At 36.8% G+C, this 21,245-nt stretch overlaps 1 protein-coding gene across 2 annotated transcripts in view; it reads right to left on the bottom strand.

The window, feature by feature from the left end:
* Positions 1-7,112: 7,112 nt before the first annotated feature.
* The window catches only part of GPM6A (glycoprotein M6A), a 491,855-nt gene continuing 477,722 nt past the window's right edge, over positions 7,113-21,245 (bottom strand). For both annotated transcript variants that reach the window (XM_020997866.2, XM_020997865.2), the window contains exons 5-7: positions 14,448-14,524; positions 13,549-13,614; positions 7,113-9,271 (exon numbers count right to left, since the gene is read on the bottom strand). In XM_020997866.2, coding sequence (XP_020853525.1) covers positions 9,119-9,271; positions 13,549-13,614; positions 14,448-14,524 — 296 coding nt within the window. In that variant the 3' untranslated portion in view covers positions 7,113-9,118. The remainder of the gene's footprint in view (positions 9,272-13,548; positions 13,615-14,447; positions 14,525-21,245) is intronic.

Here is a 21,245-nt window from a genome sequence, read left to right as displayed (position 1 = left end):
CCCTCCTCTTTTCCCCCTTCTCAGTCACATTCCACCTTTTACTCCTCCCCTTCAACTAATCCTATTCATTAATTTAAAAAATTTCATTCTTGTGCCCCTTTCCAAAAAAGGATTTTTCTCATTCACTTCATTATATATCCTCCTTTTCTGTCTTCTCTACACTCTCAATCTCTGATTCGTGACCATATAATTATCTGGTTTCCCTTTTTTCTCTGTATTCTTGATGCAATCATATGCAAAAAATAAATAAATAAATAGAAATATTCCCAAGTAAATAGCCTCTTCCCTCTAGGTACTTTCTGACACTGCCTTGTATGTCTAGCACCAGGGATTCCCTTTTTCCATTGTATCTCACTCCTAGAACAATGTTAATTATTGCAGGGGTCAGAGAGGACACTGCTCCATGGTAGGACCACTCCTGGTTACATTCTTTCCCCATCTGTCTCAAAATTTTCTGCTTGGGTCCATCTCTTCCACTCGACAAGGTGCCAGGTTCCAATTCCTTTTCTCCTGATGTTGGATGAGTAGACCCCAAGGACTAAATTCCGCAGTCCACCACAGTTCAAGTTATCCATCTCCCTTCACAGACCATCTCTCTTTACCCATAAGAACATTCATTGATGGAACCCCATCCCATTACCAAAAAGAGTCCTTCTTTTGTCTCTACTTCCCTTTCAATCCTTGTTTCTCCTCCTCACCCAATCCTTTGTAGACTCTTCTCTTTGTGAGACAGCAGGGTTCACCATGATTTCATTGCTAGCCCTCAATTTGACCTGGGCACATCATCCCACATTCTTCTTTTTCTTGCTTCTGTCCTACCCACTTTTTCATGTATTCTCTAGTGTAATGTAGTCCCACTGATTTGCCTGTAGACAGGTGTCTCCAGGTTCTGTTCCTAATGCCCCCCACATACCTTTTGACTGTTACCTCTACTAGACTTCCATCTTAACCTGTTTCCTCATGTAAGTCAGTAAGAAGTTTCTTGCTTTCAACTGTCACCATCATTGTTGCTATTGCTGGACTTGCCTGCAGCTTTTATTCATTACTCTTGCACTTTTATTGTTTGGAGTGTTTGAAAAGCAGATGATCTCTTTGGTTCTGGTTTTCTTTCTTAAAATGTTTCAAATGCCTCATTGTTATTGAATATCTGTCTTTTTTCACATATGGTTAAGTGTAAATTTGCAAATTACCCTGGGCTACATCCTAAACCTCATTGCTCTCCAGAACACATTATTTCATTCCCTCCTATGTTTTCTGGTGGGTGCAGAATAGTCTTGCATTTTTCAAATTTTCTTTTCTTTGTATTTGAAGATCTTTCTCCTAATCACTTAAAAAAACCTGTTGTTTTTTAAATGGACTGTTACACTTTCTACTTCACATTACTCTGGAACTGCTTATTGTGGTTCTGTGTTCTCCTCAAGTATCACAGGCTTCTCTGTCTCATCCAGTGTTAGATAATTTTGCTTTGTTTTGTAGTATGCATAGATAATTGAATTTACTGTTTCTAGAGGTCATATCTCCTGTTAATGTTTTGTCTGCTTATGTTCCAGGTCTTTGAATTTTCTCTTTCCAGAGATCTTTTGTAATTTCATTCTTTTTTCTTCCCTGATTTTCCCGTTCACTCTCTGACTCTCTCCTCTCTGATAATGTTTCCTTGGGGGCTGGGTCCCAAAGCATCACAGCCTCCTCTCCATTATGGGACAGTTCATAATTCACTGGGCTAGTTCTCTGGCTCAAGTGACTTTTGGGTGGTCAGAACTGGCCTCATCTGGATTCTGTGCTCTTTCTATCAGGCTTACTAGAGTTTTCTTACCCCATTCTTACCTTCCCCTGCCAGTGTCCTGTCCCTTCTGTGTTGATGTCATGAAGTTGTTTTTCCTTGCACCTGTACTTTCAGTGCTATGGAATTGCAGCCCCAGCAACCTTTTGCTCTTAAAAGGCTACCAGACAGACTTCTACAGCCTGCAGTCTCCACAGGACTGAAAAGAGGGAGGAGAACTGCAGTGAGGGAGTGGGGAGCCTATGTCCTGTTCTTGGATCTCCCAGTGCAGTCTTGCTTTGGTAGCATGGAATGTAGGTGAAGGGTGCTCAGGGACCTCAGGGTCAGTGAATTTATGAGTTGTTAGAGAGTTTTTTGTCTTCTTTTGGATTCCAGGTGTCCTAGACCTTAGAGAACAGCTAACGTTGTTTTATCTTTGGCCTACAATTTTTTTCAGGGGGGCAGGGAGAGTTTAGAGGGAGAACTTTGAGAAGTGGTAAGAATCAGAGAAAATGTTTCAGTTCCTCATCTTGCTCACATGACCAGTGATATCTTAAAAGCCAAGTATGATAGCTTTTTTTCTTAGTTTTCATCCATCTTGACCTCTGTGCTACATTTTGGTAGTTGACCACCATCTTCTCCTGGACACTCTGTGGGTTTCTGTGACACTGTTCTCTCCTGATTCTCCTCCTGCCTGACTTTTTTCAGTTTCCTTTGCTGACTTCTTATCCATGTTACTGGAGGTATTCCTGACTGTGCCCTTCTCTCTTCTCACTCTCCACTGTTTCCCTTGATGTCCTCATCAGATCCAATGGGTTTAATTATTTCTGTGCAGATGACTCACTGATCTATATGCATTATCATCAAAGTCCTAGTTCAGTTTCAAACTTTTGTAGACTTTTCTGACACCCAATATATCCAGGCCCAGTGTCTCACTTCACATGCCATCCCACATCACCAACTACCTATCAAACTTCCAAACTTGATGGCCTGGCAACAGTTCAAACCTTGTCTAAAAAAGAACTTTTTATCTTTGTCCCCAAACCTACTTCTCTTCCAAACTTTTTTGTTGACAGCATCACCATATCTTCAGTGTCTTAAGATTCATAACCTCGACATCATCCTGGACTCCTCACTCTCCCTCAACATAGCTGCCAGTTCTTGCTGTTTCTATGTCTACAACACCTATCACATCCAATTTCTTTTCACAGAGCCACCACTTTAATTCAAGCCTTCATCTCCTCTTGCCAAGATTATTGCAATAGCCTCCTAATTGTTCTCCATACCTCAAGACTGTAGCCACGTCAAGTCTATCCATATAGCTGCTAAAGTGATTGTTCTTAAGTACAGCTCTGATTATGTCACCCCAGTGGCTTCTTATTTCCTTGGGGATCCAATATTGGTTTTCTGTTTAGCTTTTATAGCCTTTAGCTACTTATTACCAACTTAACTTTCTCGTTCATTATACATAGCTCTGTGAACAAAACAAGTCTTCTCATTTCTGTGCCTTTGCATGTGGCTGCCCCTCACACCTGGAAGGCCCTCCCTTTTGACCTCTCTTCTAAGACGTGGCTCAAATACCACCTTCAAGATGAAGATTTCCCTGATGCTAATGATTTTTATTGTCCTCCTCTCTCTATTTTGTATTTATTACCCTTATGGACATTTCATTTACACATGTATTTATACTTGTCTTTCCATTAGAATATAAGCCTCTTAAGAATGGAGTTTCATTTTTTGTATCCCCAGATAAATATGTGTTGATTGATTGTACAGAACGAATGAAAAATTTATGAAGCACTTTTTAAGTGCTTCACACTTGAAGCTTTACATACCTAAAAGCTGTTATTAATACAATTAATATTCATGAGTTTGAATTTAAATTAAATATATATTTCAATTTTGTTATATTTCACTACATATTTTTAACTTCTTGATTTTATTGCCATTTCCTTTCCTACTTTATCGAATGCCAATTATAAGCTTACCTTTCAGTGTCCCAGTAAAAGACTATAAGTTAGAGATGAGATGCCTGTCTGCATGAGAAGGGAAGTTTCCATAACAATCAAATCAGAAATCCAGACTGGTAAAAAAAAGAAAACTAAAAGCATTGTCATGTATAATCAGAGACTTCTTATATGAGAAAATTCTCCAAGTTTGAGTTAGGCATTTTGGAAATCCGAATGATTATTTTAAAAGAAGCTACATATTGTAAATAAGTGTCTTATTACATGATAGCATCCCTTATCATTATTAATATCCCTTTATCAAGAATATAAAACAGGGAATTGCTTTTACTCTAGAAGAATTGGACCCTTCATATTTGTGAATAGGAGACTGGAAAGGATTTACATTCAATAATCACATTTTAAAACAACAAACTAGAACCATCTTTAACATACAATAAATTAGAGAAATTTCCCCTGATCTGCCATAGACATCAAATGCTACAGGAGAAGGAATAAGAAGGTATTAGAATTTGAGGCCAAAGAAAACCAGTCCTTTCAAATATATATCATAATAACCAATAGGTAAGATGCCTCACCTCCCCATTATCAATTTCAGGCAGGGCTGCCTAGCATTTACATACCTTCTATCTACCAATCCTTTCCTCCTTGTTTCTTCTGCTATTCAAGGCTTTCCTAGTGATCATAAAAAGATTATCCTTATACTGTATAAAATTTCAAAAGAGAAATAGATCCATACAGTATTATTTATCCAATCATTCCAAAGCCTTATGGAAATAAGATAGTAGATATAACTGTGTTTCTTATAAGAACACAAAAGACCAAGGGCACTGACAAAAATCTGACAAAATATCTAACCCCCTCTCTCTTAAAGGATCTGTGGATCAGAATATTAGTTTCTTTGTTACAAAGGAGGGTTCAATGGGGGGGATGTTTCAGGGAATTACTGGACAGTGATATTAAGAAATGGCAAACATTTATAATTATTTTTTTTAAATTAGTTTCACCTAATAGCCCGTAGCTTCTCTTTGGTATACATTTCTGTGAGTATGTATTATGTATTATTCCATGACACATATCATATTACTTTCATTAATAATTCAATATTTTGATAATATTCAATATTATTCAATTTCAGTAATTTCAATAAACATAACTTTTAAAATATTACTCCAATAACACTATTCTTTTTCTCATTTTTCTGAATTTATTTGATTCATACTGCTTACTTGCACTTCTCATTTTTATTCTAATAGACCATATTTTTCTATTTCTTTTCCTTCCATTGGTTCCTTCCTATTTAGACTTTGGAAGCCAAAATGCAAAGAGGAGAAATAGATTATTATTCATAGGCAGCATCTGTTCAATTCAGTTTGTAAGCATAATGTATTTTTTTAAAATAGAACAAGCAGGACAGACCTCAAAAAGCTAAGTAAGCAACTTCTATTAGCAGAAAAAGAATGAAAACAATCTACATGGAGCTTATCAAAAACCATTGATAAACACATTTACATCTGGGCCAATAGCACCTCAGACAAACTCACTTCCTACTGCAGTTTGCAATTATCTAGAAATATTGCTAGACTATTAATTAGATTTCATATAAATTGTCCTATAAGCATATTTCAAAGAAATCAAGATAAGCAACATTATTGTTATCTTGAACTAATTACATCAATATAGTTTTAAAACATGCAGCTTGACATTGGTCTAAAAGGATATAAGCTTATAAGATTGCTGAGGCTCTTGTATTGAATAAAAATCTCTCCATTTACACATTTCATCTACGTGAAAATATGCACATTCTAACTGTACAAGAAGACTCACCAAGATATATACTTCAAAAATGTCTGGTGGGCTAGAAAATTCAACCAATACATTTGGGCAACAGTCACATTCCCCTTTTCTCTGTCCTAGGACCTTGTCCATAAAATGTTCTGTGATAATTGCTAAAGAAACAAACAGTGGAGCTACTTTTACTATAATCAGATATTAGAGAAGAGATATCCAGAGAATCAGATGTTGTTATATGACCATGAGGGTATAATATTGGAGGAATAGAGTCAATTATAACCTTAGGCTTAAACTTATAAAAAGTATTTGAATGATTTAGAGAAAATTTTTTATTTTGTTTTGAAGAGCTGATTGATGATATTATTTCAGAATTCATAAAAGCCCTCTAAAGTGATTAAAGCTACTTGTATAATTTGATGGATCCATGATGAGGGTGGGTGCTAAGTGCCATTTTTTCATGGCTTCTCATTCTATGTGATTTTTATCTGTGGTTGTCCCATTAATCTTCCCTCACTGATAGAAGTCTTGTGTTTGGAGTCTTCCTTTTATCCTTTAAATGTCCTGGATAAGTCACTGTACCATGCAGGCTGTCCATCATTTGTCTCAAACTCACTAGTTGATGCAGTAGTTACTATGGTCTTTTAAAAGAACTTGCCGCAAATACCTGCTCTTGATTTTCCTGAACATCTAGTTCTTTGGCATCTTTGTCTTAAATAGCAATTATGTTAAAATTCAACAGTGAGAAAATTGTAAAAAAAAATCATAATAAAAAAAAATTCAACCCTGTCTTCAAATTGTTGAATATTGTTGATTTTTTGCATAGTTAAGGCACATTGATAGAGACATGTATATGTGTGTCTATGGAATGCATACACATAGCCATATTTCTCTTCTACATATCTCTTCCTGGCATAGGGAGTTCATAGGGATGGAGTGGGAGCACGCTGGAATTGGAGTTATAAGCCCTGAGTTCTGATTCTATCTTGGCTACATAGTAACTGTGTGATGTGTGTCAAGTCACTTTACTTGTTTGCATTTTCTTCATCTGTGAAGAGTGAGTTGAACTAAAAGTTCCAAGGTTCTTTATAACAGTACATTTTATATTTTATTACTTCTGCCTTCAGTCATGTGAAACTCTCAGTATACTACTGAGTCACATAAAAGAAGCTGAGGAAAAACACGAATCCTTATTGCTTATAAAAATTGAGTTTTCCAGGAGACTGGCTGATTATTTTGAAAGTTCCAGATAATTTGTTATGCCTTCCCAAGAAAAGGTGAGCAGTATTTGAGGAAAAGGAAGAATTCCTTCTGAATTAAATTGTATGGTGCTAAATAAAAGCAGGAAGAATTAAACAAGAGGAAAATATAGCAAATAGAATAATTTTGCTTTTCTGATCCAAATGACCTAACATATTACATGATCCCTTCTATTTTTTGGCCTTGTTTGTGCTACAGATCCATTTACAGACTTAGCAGTGAGTTTCAGAGTATCAGGACAATCCTGCAGGGGTAAGGGCCAAGTGGAGATTGGGTTCAAAAATTACACACTTGGAAAAGAGCAAAAAAAAAAAAACCCAGCAAGGACTAACAAATAAATACACAAAGTACACAAGTGTGTTTATTACATTTCGCAAGCACTTTGTTCTACATTTCAAAAACGCCACCATCAAGCTGTTGGCACATTTATGTACAAAACAGATTAATTGTAATGCCTGCTACAAAGCATTCTTTGTGAAAATACAAACTAATACCAGAGAAAAGCCAAAAGCATCAACATCATTACATGAGTTTAAAAGACAGTTTTAAAAATTATCACAAACTGTTTAAGACACAGAACTGAAACACTACAACAGAGAATCAGAAGGAGGTTCATAATACTTCTTTTTGCTGTTGAAGAACTGTAATACTGCACATATCAGAAAACTGTTGATCCGGTAAGATAGCCTAAGTGTAAAAAAAAAAAATCACCCCAAACCCAAATCCAAAACCAACCCCAAATCAATCATCTAATACTACGAAATGCAGGACCATGCCACAGATAACTAGAGTAATACCCCCCACCCCCACCTACTACGAGATTTTAAAGTTCACTGGTGATACATGGTTAGTTATTGTACAAAGATGTTTAGTCATGAACCTTTATTAGAAATGCACTTATACTGAGAGAGAATTTCACAATGGTTCAAGAAGTGCACAAAACTATCTAGGATTTTTTGACACTGACAAAAATGTCTTGCCAGGCTACATCAATTTAAAAGACACTTTACAGCATTCTTGTAGCATTAGAAAGAGGCAAAATAAAAACGAAAACGAACACCAAATTTGGTCCAGTAATACTGAGTGCTTATTTTTCTTTTTTCCAATCTTGATGACAGGTACTTCTTTGAAATGAATATGACTGACCTTTCAGTTGAAATTGGTTTACTTGAACTAAAACTCCAATTCTAGTATATGTTTCCAAACAGTAAGTTCCATAGCGGCTTCTGACCTCACTTTAAGCATACTACAGGTAAATTGATAGATTTCAGAAAACTGCAAGCAAAGCTATTACGTTTATGGAAGCCTTTACAATATTTCATACACAGTTTTAAGTAACGTTCACGGAGGTGCAATCCATTAAAATTTTTAAAGCAGGTAAAAATACTTCTGAGGGGTAAAAGTGCTGTATATTTCTGATATATTATTTTTATAATTGTAGTTATGTAGTAATGTAGTAAATCCTAACATTAACACATTAATCACACTTCATTCAGCCTAGCCATCGGTCAGATCACAAAAATTATTTAATTTGGCAGCAAGCTATTTCCATTAACAATTGTCTATATACTCTATCTTTAAAAGGTAATCATGGTGTCACATCCTTGAAAAAGGCAAGTAGCCATGCATTAGCATCACTGTCTACATGCTCACAACAGAAACAAGAAAAATCACCAATAAAACTTTGAGAGAAATACCCTTTAAATACATCAAGAATAATACAATGTTAACAAAGATAAGAAGCACTTTTTTTACCTACTGTTATAAATTTAGAAATTGCACCTTTAGTTGTTGAAAACATTACCGAGGGCCTGCAGTCAAGATGGTGATTGGTCCATCTGGCAAGAGCTTCAGATTTCAAGGAAAGTCATCATTGTGTCATCTCTGTAATATTGTACGTATTGTACAACAATGGTCCCTTTGAAGTATACCTGTAGTTACTGAAATCAAAACTAAAAAGTATAAAAAAGCTATTTTTTTTTCTTTTCAAAAACATAGGAAACAATGCAAAAGGTGTTATGCATAACACATACAAAATGATTTAAAAAATCAAACAAATCTTCATATTTGACAATATTAGTATATTTGATCTGACAGAACTAATTAGTTGGAGAGGATTCAGGAAAGGCTAGATAGGAGCTTTGTAGGAGAGAATACAATCACACAAAATTAACTAATTAGGAAAAGAAGTGCTTAACAAGAAAGACTCGGATGATTCACCAGTCACCCCACCTATCTTATTTTTGAGAAGCACTTTTGTTTTGCTTAGAAATGGTTTGGATGGCCTTTAGTTAAACAAGAAAGCATTCAAACGTTAGAAAGGAGGGAGATGGTGGTTTTCTTATGTGTAGGCATTGAGTCGTTCTTTAGAACGGGTAGAGTGAATATCATGGAGCTCTTGCTCCTCCTTTGATTTGATGTCCTCATACTTTTGCATTCGGCAGGCATCTTTCACATAGGCCCAATTGGCAGACAGAACCATAAGGTAGTGAACCTATTAAGGAAAAAAGTTGTGTGTTACCAAAAAATGAAAAAAACAAAATGTCCAAAATATTGGCTAAAAGAAAATCCAGGCAGGTAATCATGACACAGTTTAAAGAGCCCTGATGCTGGATTCAGAGGACCTGACCAAATTCTAATTTTCAGGCCCATTGCCTTTATGAATTTAGACAATTCACTTAACTTCTATGGGCCTCAGTTTCCTCATCTACATAATGATGGAGCTATATCTCTTCTCTTTAATTCTGCCTCTGGAATTTACTGCCTATGTGTTACTTAGGACAGATCACAGAAATCAGTTTCCTTATCTCTGAAAAGCAGATTTCACTAGGAGTACCATTTGGAGCTGAAAAAACAACCCAAGTTTCTAGTATGAGCAATGCAATCGATGCCTACTTATTGTTACCCTAACTCTCACTAGGTAATATGTAAATTAGCATAGCTTCAAAGACACAGGGTCTGAAAGGCACGGCAACTCTGAAATGGAAAATATGATCCTAAAACCAGTAGTGCTTTTCAACAGATGACATGAGGATGTTCATTGCTACCAGATGTACTGCCATTGGGAAATGTGGTTAGAACTAATGAATATTTTTTTTGAACAGTTTGGTGTGCTTGTTGGTTTTAACTACTCTGAAGTATAAATGGGAAAGAGAAAAGTGATTTTAAATAAAAAAAATCTACACTACTTTCCATAAAGTGGAGATGACAATTTTTATCCTGGAAAAGGGAAAGAGTAAAAATTACTTTATGCTATTGAAAAGGTAAGCTAGCTAATATTTAAATAATACAAATTTTAATAGGATAAGATATTAAACCAAGGCAAAAGATGAAAACCACTCACTTCACTTTTTGTTTATTGATTTTTCTTACCCACACTTGTGACATTTGCATTGAAATTATTCAAGAAACTGACAGACTTTGAGTGGCACTGATCTGATGAAGGGTTATCTTATAGATTCTTAAGAATGCCAAGAGTCAGGAAGACTCATCTTCCTGAGTTCAAATCTGGCCTGCAGAGGATAGAGTGCGAGGCCTGGAGTCAGGAAGACCTGAGTTTAAATCTAGATTTAGATACTTACTGGTTGTGTGACCCTGGGCAAGTCACTTAGCCTTAGTTTCCTCACCTATAAAATGAACTGGAGAAGGAAATGATAAATCACTCCAGCATTTTTGCCAAGAAAAGCCCAAAAGGAGGTCACAAAGAGTCAGACACAACTGAAACTACCAAATAATATTGTATGATTTTTCTGAAGTGACTTAGTGTTAGAATTTTCTAATTTTAGCAGTGACTAGAAGTAGGTTATAAACCTTGTACGCATTTTTATGTTCTTCGTTGTGGAACATCCCTTTGTTTACTGGCATGATGCAGATACAATGCAAGTTCTTAAGTCTTACTAGGGTGCTTTCCTTCCATATTCTTTTCATTCTCTGCTTTCCCAACTTAATTAGGATGCAGTTTCTAAACATCTTAAATTATTTTAAAGTATTCACCTGGTTTCTCATTCCCATTTTTTTAGCTCTGCCTTCTCTTTAACAAATCTACTTAAGCCACTTTAAAAGAAGGCTTTCTCTTGCCGATTTGTGTGCATGCCCCTACTACACAGAATACTGAACAGAAGAACATGCACACGCATGTGACCTTGCATGCTCTGCAGTCATTGTTATATGTATTTTCTAAAGTAGCAGAAAGCTACCACATTGCTATAAATTCATTTTCTTTTCAAGAGCTTGATGAAGTAGAAAAAAAATGTAGGTTTGATACAGACTAAACTTTTCCACTTTGCATCTGCTGCTCCAGGGAATAAGATGCCCTTCTCAGGATAAATTCATCACTTAACTCGACCTCCTTCAGTCTCCTCTCCCCTGTGATTGGAGAGCTGGAAGGTGGATTACCAAACTCCTCCCAATACTTTCCTTTATAGAGGGCAGAAACTGGACTCCTCACTTTGCAGTTGTTGCTCTGTCCCCTGGTACCTCCCACCCCCACCCCACCCCATAGCCTTCCCCTTGCTTTTGTGTATTGTCTCCTTTCATTAGACCATAAGCTTCTTGAGGGTAAGAACTATTTATCTTTTTATGAATTGTAACCCCAGTGCTTAGCACAGTGCCTGGCACATAGTATGCACTTAATAAATGTTTATTGGATTAGACTGGATTAGAAAAGAGAAACTGTGTGGGGAGAAACAGATCTAGAAAACTCAAGAAACCTAGATTATATCTTGATCCTGCCAATGAGAGACACAGTACTTGAACATCGAACTTTCTTTCTTTTCTCTCCCTTACATTCTTAAACAGCTTCCAAATTCTCATCTCATCCCTTTCACCACCATACTCTTAGGAAGTGCTGAAATTTGTCACCTTAACCTCCACACCCACTCACTTTTCAACTGCTTTTAATCTAATACTACTGCTCTCTCATTATGATTATTCACCAAATGTCTTTTTTCTCAACTTTGATCCTTCTTGATTTCTTTACAATCTAAGATGCTTGGCCACCCATTACTTCTATGTACTTCCTTCTCCACTGGTTTAATGGTCTTTCATGGCTCTACTACCACCTAGTTGAACTTGCACTTACAGTTGATCTGTTGGCTTCTCATTCATCTCTTGGCCTCTAAGTGTGGCTCCCCTGGGGCCCACTTTTCTCCATCTCAACTGCTTCCATGGAGTCTATTATCATCTTTCTGGCAATGATTCCTCAATTTTTGTATCTAGCCCTAAACTAACTTCCAAGTTCCAGTCCTGCCCAAATATCAATTGGAAGATAACTTTACTTGGATGTCCCAGGCATATCTCAAAAGCTACATTTTGAAAAAAATGGGGGCAGCTAGGTGGCACAGTGGATAAAGCACTGGCCCTGGAGTCAGGAGGACCTGAGTTCAAATCCAGCCTCAGACATATAACACTCCCTAGCTGTGTGACTCTGGGCAAGTCACTTAACCCTAATTACCTCATCTTCCCCCCAAAAAAAGGAAAGCTGAAAAAAATGAACTCATCCTCACTCTCTCCAGATCCTATAGCCACAGAAATATACTGCTTCTCTAGCCTATTTTGTTTCATTTGAGGGTACCACTATATGGCCACAACCTCATTTCAGGTACTCATCTTCCCTTTCATGGATTCTTGTAATAGCCTTTGAATTTATCTCCCTGTTTCTATTTTCTCCCTTACCCATTTCATCTTTCACACACCTGACCAAGTAATCTTTCTAAGGTGCAGAAAAATCTGACCATGTCACTCCTGCACTTAAAAATCTTAAGTGGCTTCTTATTATCAACAGGATAACATACAAAGTCTTGTCTTGGCAGTTAAGGTCTTCCACAATCTAGCTTAGAAACTTATCTTCTTTTAAGTTTAGAGGCCATTTCTTCTATGAAGCCTTCCCGAATCCTCCCAATTTTTAATGCTCCCTCTCTTCTAAGATTACCCTGTACTTATTTCCCTGTTCACATGTTATAGTCTACAAATAGAATATGATTTCTTTAAGAATAATTATTATGCCATTTTTGTCTTTGTCTCAATGCCTAGCAAAGTATTTTGCAGTGGCATGGCTTTGCAGAAATGAATTATTTCTACTAGAAGTCATAATGCAACTATTATATAAAACTACTTACAGATTTTGTGAGATTTTTTCAATTAAAAAAAAAAGGCTTACAAAGGATGGTTTCAGAGGAATCTTGGAAAGATTTGATTTAACTAGTGCAGAAGACCAAGAGAACCATTTACACAATAACAACAACACTGTAAAACAAGCCACTTTGAATGACTTTGGAACTTGATATAGTGACCAGACATGATTCAATATACTACCCACCCCATGACAGAGAGGTAATGGACTCAATACAGATTGAGATATATGTATTTTTGGACAAAGTCATGTGATAAACTTGTTTTTCTTGACTGCCTATTTTTTGCAAGGCTTTTGTTTTGTTTTGTTTTGTTTACATTTTTCATTTGAGTGAAGAAGAGGTGGAAGGGAAAGAAGGTGGATACTTGTTAACTAAAAAATATTAATTAAAAAACTTACACTTCATTGCTTATCCTGAAAATGTCTCTTTCCATGAAGAATCGTATTTCAGTAAGTATGCATTTCAATTTTAGTCTAGATACTGACAATTTTGGGAGTTGTCATCATTACAAAAAAAAAAAAAAGGATTTCTCTGGCCTTCATTCACCAAAGGAAAATGACCATATTTATGAATAAACTGAATTAGGAACTGAAATACAGTTCAAAGCATGAAGAGTCAATCAAGAGGAAGAAGGGCTTACCATAGCAATGACTGCTGCTCCTGCTCCAGCAAGGGCCACAATAAACAAGTGGAATGTCATGTTCAGCTGTAGAGAGATCCAAAGAAACTCGAAATAAAGAGTGGTAACAACAGAATTAGGAGCACTCAACAGAGTTGACAACTTTGCTCATCAAGAATTTCACTTAGTACTGTGACTAGACAAATGACCTAATGAGCCATCTGTATCATTTATTCTACTCTGAAGAGCTACTATCAATTCTGGATGCTTTAAATCCCTATAATTGTTTAACATTAGTCTAATAGCATTATAAAGATTAGGATAAGGGAACTAATGATAATTACAATTATCATCATAATGACTTAATGACTACAATGTCTTTTAATGGTGATTTTATAGGCTTCCTTTTACTCTTCTGTAGTCCTGGGTTTCTGCAAATTCCAAAATAAATAGGGGAGGGGTAGGTAGAGGTATTGTTTTCCATATCAGAAAAGTTGTTTTTTCTTTCATCTAAAATATCAATCTCAGCTATAAAAATATATGCTATATTTTTATGCCTTTTTAAAAAAAACTCTTTTCACTGTGTTTCAGGACATATACTTGAAAAATTGAACAAAAAAATCATGCATACCCAAGTTTGAAAAACTTTTTAACCCTCAGCAACACAGTAATAGAAGTCCAAAAGAATGAAGAGGAATCACACAACTCACCTCCTGATAAAAAGGTAATGAACTTAAAATGCAGAAAGAGACATACATTTTTGACTAATGTGGGAGACTTTTTTTGGCCATACTCAGGGAAGGGAGGATATAATTAATGCAAGGTTTTTAAAGAGCAACCAACACAATGAATGTTAAAGACCTAACAAAACCTTCAGCATATAGCCTGTCTTTTTATTTTTAATCTCTCCACACACTCACCTCAGTAGATTCACACATCCTCAGGAAATTTTCAGACATGGTACAGATCTTCTTCTCCTCTCCAACTGTCACAATCCCTACAACACATGAAAGATGTGAGAAATACAGTATGAAAATGCTAGTAGCAACAGAAGTGGGAAAGACAGCATTAGGAAATAGCCTAACCAGTGACCCTAATTTTACAGGTGCAGTTTTACTTTCGCCCGGTATGTTATTTAGGCTATCAGAGTATACATTTTCATCATAGTGGATAACAGTTTTAAATGGAAGATGCAGGATCATTGGGTCCTCAAGCAGTGTTTTCAGAAATTCACCTTGGATTTACTGAATCTAGCCATCAGAGTATTCATATATTGGAAAATAACTTGCAGCCAGTACGAGAACTTCGTTTATTAACATGATAAGGCATTTATCATAACAGTTTCTGTCCCTGTGCTGCAGAGGTCAGGATTTAGATTTGCTTGTCTGGTACAAAGCTTCTGCCAGGTGTATAGTGTGTGGCCTCGAGGGGCACTTAACCAGCATGTTGATAAGGAAAGCCGCTGCTGCCTGGAAGGGCAACAAGATGCTTGTTCTTCATTCAGCTTTGCTAGTGGCTCCTCTTTAACTCCTATCAGAAGCCTGATGAAAGGAACATTATTGAATAGGCAAAGGTAGCAGTGACTTCTTTTAACAAAGGCCACTAGTCTTAAACAGTTCTAAAAATCCACATATAAGCATCAGCAGAGAACCTTAACCTTTGGTCAAAATACTAGTGATATTAGTTATCATTCAACTCAACTCAACCAGAATTCATGAGTCTTCTACTGTGTGCCTGGAAGGCACACAAGCTAGGCTTGCACATCCTTTTAATAGTTACCATTTAATTTTTTACATGTTTAGATTCTTTTTAGAACTTTCTAGCAGCTATTCTGCCTTGATACCTGGAACCTCTCTCTTTTATCTCTACCCCTGGCTCCCTTAAATTCCTTCAAGTCTGAGTGCTACCTTCACAAGAAATCCTTTCCAGTCCTTCTTACTGCTCATACCTCTGCTAGGAGAAGATCTCCAATCTATTCTGTATATCTTGTTTGTACGTAGTTATCTCCATGTTGTCTCCCCTATTAGAGTGTGACCTTGTTGAGAAAAGAGAGTGTCTTTTGCTGGCTTTTGCTTTTCTTTGTAATCCGGGTGCTTAGCATAGTGTCTGTCTGTCACGTAAGTGTTAACCAATGCTTGTTGGTTTTACTTAAAGAGTTACCTGTATTGTTTGCCCTTTATGGAACAGCTCTGTCAGACTGGTGTGTAGCAGTATAGCTTACGTTTGGGGAATTAACACTCAATTTCCATATTGGATGGGAAAACAACAATAAACGTAAGTACCACAAATAATCCAAAACAATACAGAATGTAAAATCAACTCACCCGGTGAAGTAAATAATAAAATTGCTAATGTTACATAATTGCACAATGTTATGTTTGAGCCCAACCTTTTCCTTGCAAAGACTCTTCTTCTTAATGTCAGTGTTCTTTAAGGTAGCTAAGATAGCATAATGGATACAGCACCAGGCCTGAAGTCAAGAAGACCAGAAGTCAGATCCATCTTCAGACACGCCCTCGTTGTGTGACTGACCCTGGACAAGTCATTTAACCTCCGTCTGTCTCAGTTTCCTCAAATATAAAATGGTGATGATAATAGAACCTACTTCACAGGGCTGTTGTAGGGATCAAATGAGATTTTGTTTAAAGCACTCAGTACAAGGCTTTTAATTCTTACATTATTGAAGTAAGTCAGAAAGAAAGTAAGTAATAGTTTAGGAATTGAAATCCAGTTCTGCTTGTGACTTCAGGACTTTTCCTACTACACTATGCTGCATGTATGCACTAGAAGTTGTAGCACTGGAGACTCAGGTTTTAGACCCAACTAAGCTATGTGACATTGGGCAAGTCATTTCATCTATCTAGGCCTCAAATTCTTTGTCACTTCTCTCAATATATTTCTGTATTCCTTCAGAAAGTAAATAAAGAGATTAACAATATTTAAAATATTATAGAATATAATTTAGGGACTAAAATGTAGAAAGCAAACAAAATCTTGCTATTTATTTGTTGCAAAAAAGCTGTCTTTCTCTCCCTCTTCCTCCCTCCCTCTCTGTCTTCCTCTCCCTCTCTCTCCTTCCCTTCCCCTTTCTCACTGAATAGTTCCTTCTGGAACCCTTTTCTAGGAAGGTTATGTAGGCCAGCCATGTCTCATTTCTCTGTAGGTTGAATTCTGGATTTCAGCTCTTGCTGAATTTCCCCTTCCCCCCATACATTAATTTATGGATTGTGTTTCCCTACTAAAATGTAAGTCCCTTGAGAACAGGGACTCTTTCTATTTATAATAGTATTTCCAGTGGTCAGCACAGTGTGTGGCACATAACAAGATCTTAATAAATGATGGATCAACTGACTTTTGACTCAGGAGAATAAAACAACAGCTCTCTGCTAACCAGGAAACTCCTATATTAAGATTGTACGGTATTTCTTGATAAATGGAACCACAAAGATAAGCTACTCATTAAACTTCTAACAATTATTAAATATCACATAAAAGAGATATGTCAGTTTGCAAAAAATATTCACTACTATCATAGAGGAAACTTGATGTAAGGTGCAGATAGAGGAGAAGATCCAGATAGTTCTAGTTTGTGAATGATTTTTTTGGTCTTCTTACATCAAACCTTAGAACGTTACAGGGACCATTCAATGAGAGCCATGATTAATTGAATGAAATTACTTTTAGCAGTTCATACAGGGAAAGCCAAATGAATAAAACAATCTACTTGAAAGGTGTAAGAAGGTCACTGTGTATAATTGCGAAAGGCACAGAAGACAGATGATGACTTGGTCCCAGAATTGAATAGGAGGAAAAATAAGCTGGATTGCATTTTGGGAATTGTGTGGTACTTTTCATGATTCCAAACTGCAATTTGGTACAGATACTTTTTTTTTTATTTTTACACAGATGTTTTCCTAATGATGATGTAAGATTCAAGATTTTGGATTTTTTTAAGAATCAAAGTTGGAATCATCTTGTCTGACCCCTCATTTTATAGACAACAGAATAAAGAGCCAAAGTAGTTAAGGACTTTGCTCAGCGTAAAATATTTTAGTGGTAGGATTGGAATTAAAAGCCAGTTATTCCTTCTGTATTCACTACACTGCAGTAATTATTAAAGTATTTAAAATAAAACCATTCATCTACTTTTGGACTCCTTCAAGTACTTCAAGTGACCTGTGCTCTGAGAGTCAGCTTGGCATTTAAGGTACACTGGAAAGATTATTAACTTGAGGTCAAGAGACCTGGGTTCAAATCCTGCCTCTGCCACATACTAACTGAATGCTTATAGGTACACTTCCCAAACTTTCAGAACCTCAGTATCTTTATCTACAATATGAACACAGTAACTTTCATACCACCTTTCTCATAGGGTTGTGGTGAACACAGAACTTGGAAACCTTCAAGCGCTACATGAATGTGAGGTGTTAGGCATTTTTTCTACTGACACAGATCACAGTCATGTTTATGTCAATGATTTTATGAATTTATGCAGCTATCTGGTAAGAGGCCTTTCTGAACTCAGGTAGGCTTATTTTCTCCTGACAGACTTTCATTTGGTTTGACAGAACCATTGGCATTCCAATGACATTACCTTCAAGAACCTAACATCACTGTGGCATGATGGACCATTGGAGGTGGATTTTAGTTGGAGGAAGTAATTTTTTAGGATATTTAGGCTATTGTTGCATGTACATTTTCTACTTTTAAAGGGTGGAAGAGTGAAAAGGCAGACAGAGAATAGGAGTGAAAAAGAAGCATAGGAATGGAAAGACTTAAAACCTGTACCTCAGACTCTCAGCTCAGTAATGTGTTACCATGGGATTGGAATCTACCACTTCTCTTTTTTTGGTGTTTTTTATTGTTTGTTTTTTCTTTATTTATTTGAAAATTTTCCCCAGTTAAATATAAAATAATTTTTAACATTCGTTTTTAAAACTCTAAGTTCCACTCCCTTCCCCCTTCCCACCCTCATTAAGAAAACAAGCAGTTTGATATGAATTATACATGTGTAGTCATGCAAAATATATTCATAATAGTCAAGTTGTGAAAGAAAATATAGACAAAAACAAACTCAAGAAAAATAAAGAAAGTTTAAAAAAAGTATGCTGCAATCTATATTCAGATACCATCAATTCTTTCTCTGGGGATTTGTAGCATTTTTCATAACTCCTTCAGAGTTGTCTTAGATTGTTACATTACTGAGAATAGCTAAGTCATTCACAGGTGATCATCTCACAAAAATGCTTTTACTTTGTACATAGCACATTTCACTTTGCATCAGCACGTGCAAGTCTTTCCAGGTTTTTCTGAGAGCGTCCCACTCATCATTTCTTATAGTACAATAGTATTCCATCATAATCACATACCATAACTTTTTCAACCATTCCAAAAGGGTATGTATGCATGTTGTTATAGCCCTTTGAGCATAGTTCCAAATTGCTGTATAGAATGGTTGAATTAGTTCACAATTCTACCAATAATGCATTCATTAATGTCTCATTTTTCCCACATCCCCTCCAACATTTGTCATTTACCTTTTCTGTCCTATTAGTCAATCTAATAGGTATGAGGTAATACCTTAGGATTGTTTTAATTTGTGTTTCTCCAAACAACAGTGAGTTAGAGCATGTATTTTCATGTGGTTATAGATAGCTTTGATTACTTCACCTGAAAACTATCATATCTTTTAATCATTTATCAATTGGGGAATGGCTCTTATTTTTATAAATTTCACTCAGTTCTCTATATTTTAGAAAAATGAGACCTTTGTCAGAGAAACTTGCTTCAAATTTTTTTTTTCACAGTTACTATTGCTAACTGTATTTCTCTCCATCCTATCCCTCCCATTTATTCTATTTTCACTCTCCTTTCACCCTGCCCCTCCTCAAAAATGTTTTGCTTCTGACTACTCCCTCCCGCCATGTCCCCTCCCTTTGTCACATCCCCGCCTTTCACTTATTCCCTTCCTTTCCTACTTTCCTGTACGGTAAGATGGATTTCTATACCCAGTTGAGCATGTGCGTAATTGCCTCTTTGAGCCAATTTTGGTGAGAATAGGGTTCACTCACTCCCTTGACCTGCCTTCTTCCCCACCATTGTAAAAGCTTTTTCTTGCTTCTTTTAAGTGAAATAACTTACTCCATTCTACTTCTCCCTTTCTCTTCCTCCCAGTACATTACTCTCACCCTTAATTTATTTTTTTAGATATCATCCCTTCATATTCAACTCAAACCTGTACCCTCTTTCTATATATACTCCATCTAATTACCTAATAGTGAGAAAAGACTTATAAGTTACAAATATCATCTTCCTATATAGGAATGTAAACCTTATTAAGTTTCTTATGAATTCCCTTTCCTATTTACCTTTTTATGCTTCTCTTGAGTCTTATATTTGAAAGTCAAATTTTCTATTCAGCTGTGGTCTTTTCATCAATAATGCTTGAAAGTCCTCTACCTCATGGAATATCCATTTTTTCCCCTGAAGGATTATTCTCAGTTTTTCTAGGTAGGTGATTCTTGGTTGTAATCCTAGTTCCTTTGTCCTCTGGATTGTTGTCTTCTTCTGAGTGTGTGTTTTGATCTTCCTTGGCACCATAGTAACATTCCATAGTCAGAGTTGGTTTTGTTCCCCATTGTTTGCTCATTTTCTCAGCCTATTACTAGACTTTTAACTTTTTGTTAAAGTAGGCTTCCATGGGGAAGGGCATACTGTCCCATGCTTCAGGGTTTTATGCATCTGTTTTGAGAAATACTTCTGGGACCTATAATTTTTCAGTTCTTCCAAGATGGTATCATCTAACAAGGATTGTTTACTACTCTCCTGGTCTGTACTCTGGTCTCACTCTTTTCTGCCCTAGGACAGTGAGGACAGTCCCCACTCCACTGCTGCTGAAAGCTCCACTATGTTAGCACTCCTCCTTGCCCTGGGACTGTCACTCAGGTCTGTAACCCGGATCCAAGTATGGGAAAGCAACAGATTCCTGCCTCAGTGCTAGCAAAAAGACCCCTGTAATCACCTTCTGATCAGTTGTTTAAACCCTACTGTCTATGAGCAGAAAGCTCCAGAAGCAGCTGCTGCTGCTGTCACTGCCGATTCAGTCACTCCTAAGGCCTGCTCCTGGTTTCCTGGGGCTAGGGCTGTGCTAGCACAACATGTGCTAGACTGCACTCCCCTCTCATGCAGATGAGACAGACCTACTGACCTTCTAAATTATTTTTGGCATCTGTGGGCTGAGAGTTCTGGAAACCGCCACTGCTACCAATGATTCAGTTGCCCCAAGGCCTGCTCTGGGTTTGTTGGGGCCCTCTGCACCAGCACAGCCAGTGGTCCTCTGTCACCCTGGTGCAACAGACCTTTCATGCCGACCTTCCAAGTTGTCTGGGCCGGGAATTTGTTTCAACCCATCTTTTTGTAGGTGCTGTTGCTCTAGAATTTGTTTAGAATCATTTTTAATGGTATGTGGATGGTTTTGGGGGAGAGGTCAGCCTCTACTCCACCATCTTGGCTCCACCCCTATTGCTTCTTTTAAGGCTCAGCTCAGGTGCCACCACCTACAAGAACTAATCTCCCTAGTTGGTAACACTCTCTTACTCCTCATATTTTATTGTGGCATTCCATCCAACCCCAAATATAAGCTCTTTGAGGTCAAAGAATTTTTTTGTATTTGTATTCCCAGCAGCTAGCACAGCGCCCCACACCTAGTAAGTATCTGG

This window comes from Phascolarctos cinereus, unplaced genomic scaffold (assembly GCF_003287225.1).
Source record: "Phascolarctos cinereus isolate Bilbo 61053 unplaced genomic scaffold, phaCin_HiC Scaffold_9;HRSCAF=440, whole genome shotgun sequence".
NCBI classification, from domain to species: Eukaryota; Metazoa; Chordata; class Mammalia; order Diprotodontia; family Phascolarctidae; genus Phascolarctos; species Phascolarctos cinereus.
This window is presented reverse-complemented; position numbering and strand designations above follow the sequence as displayed.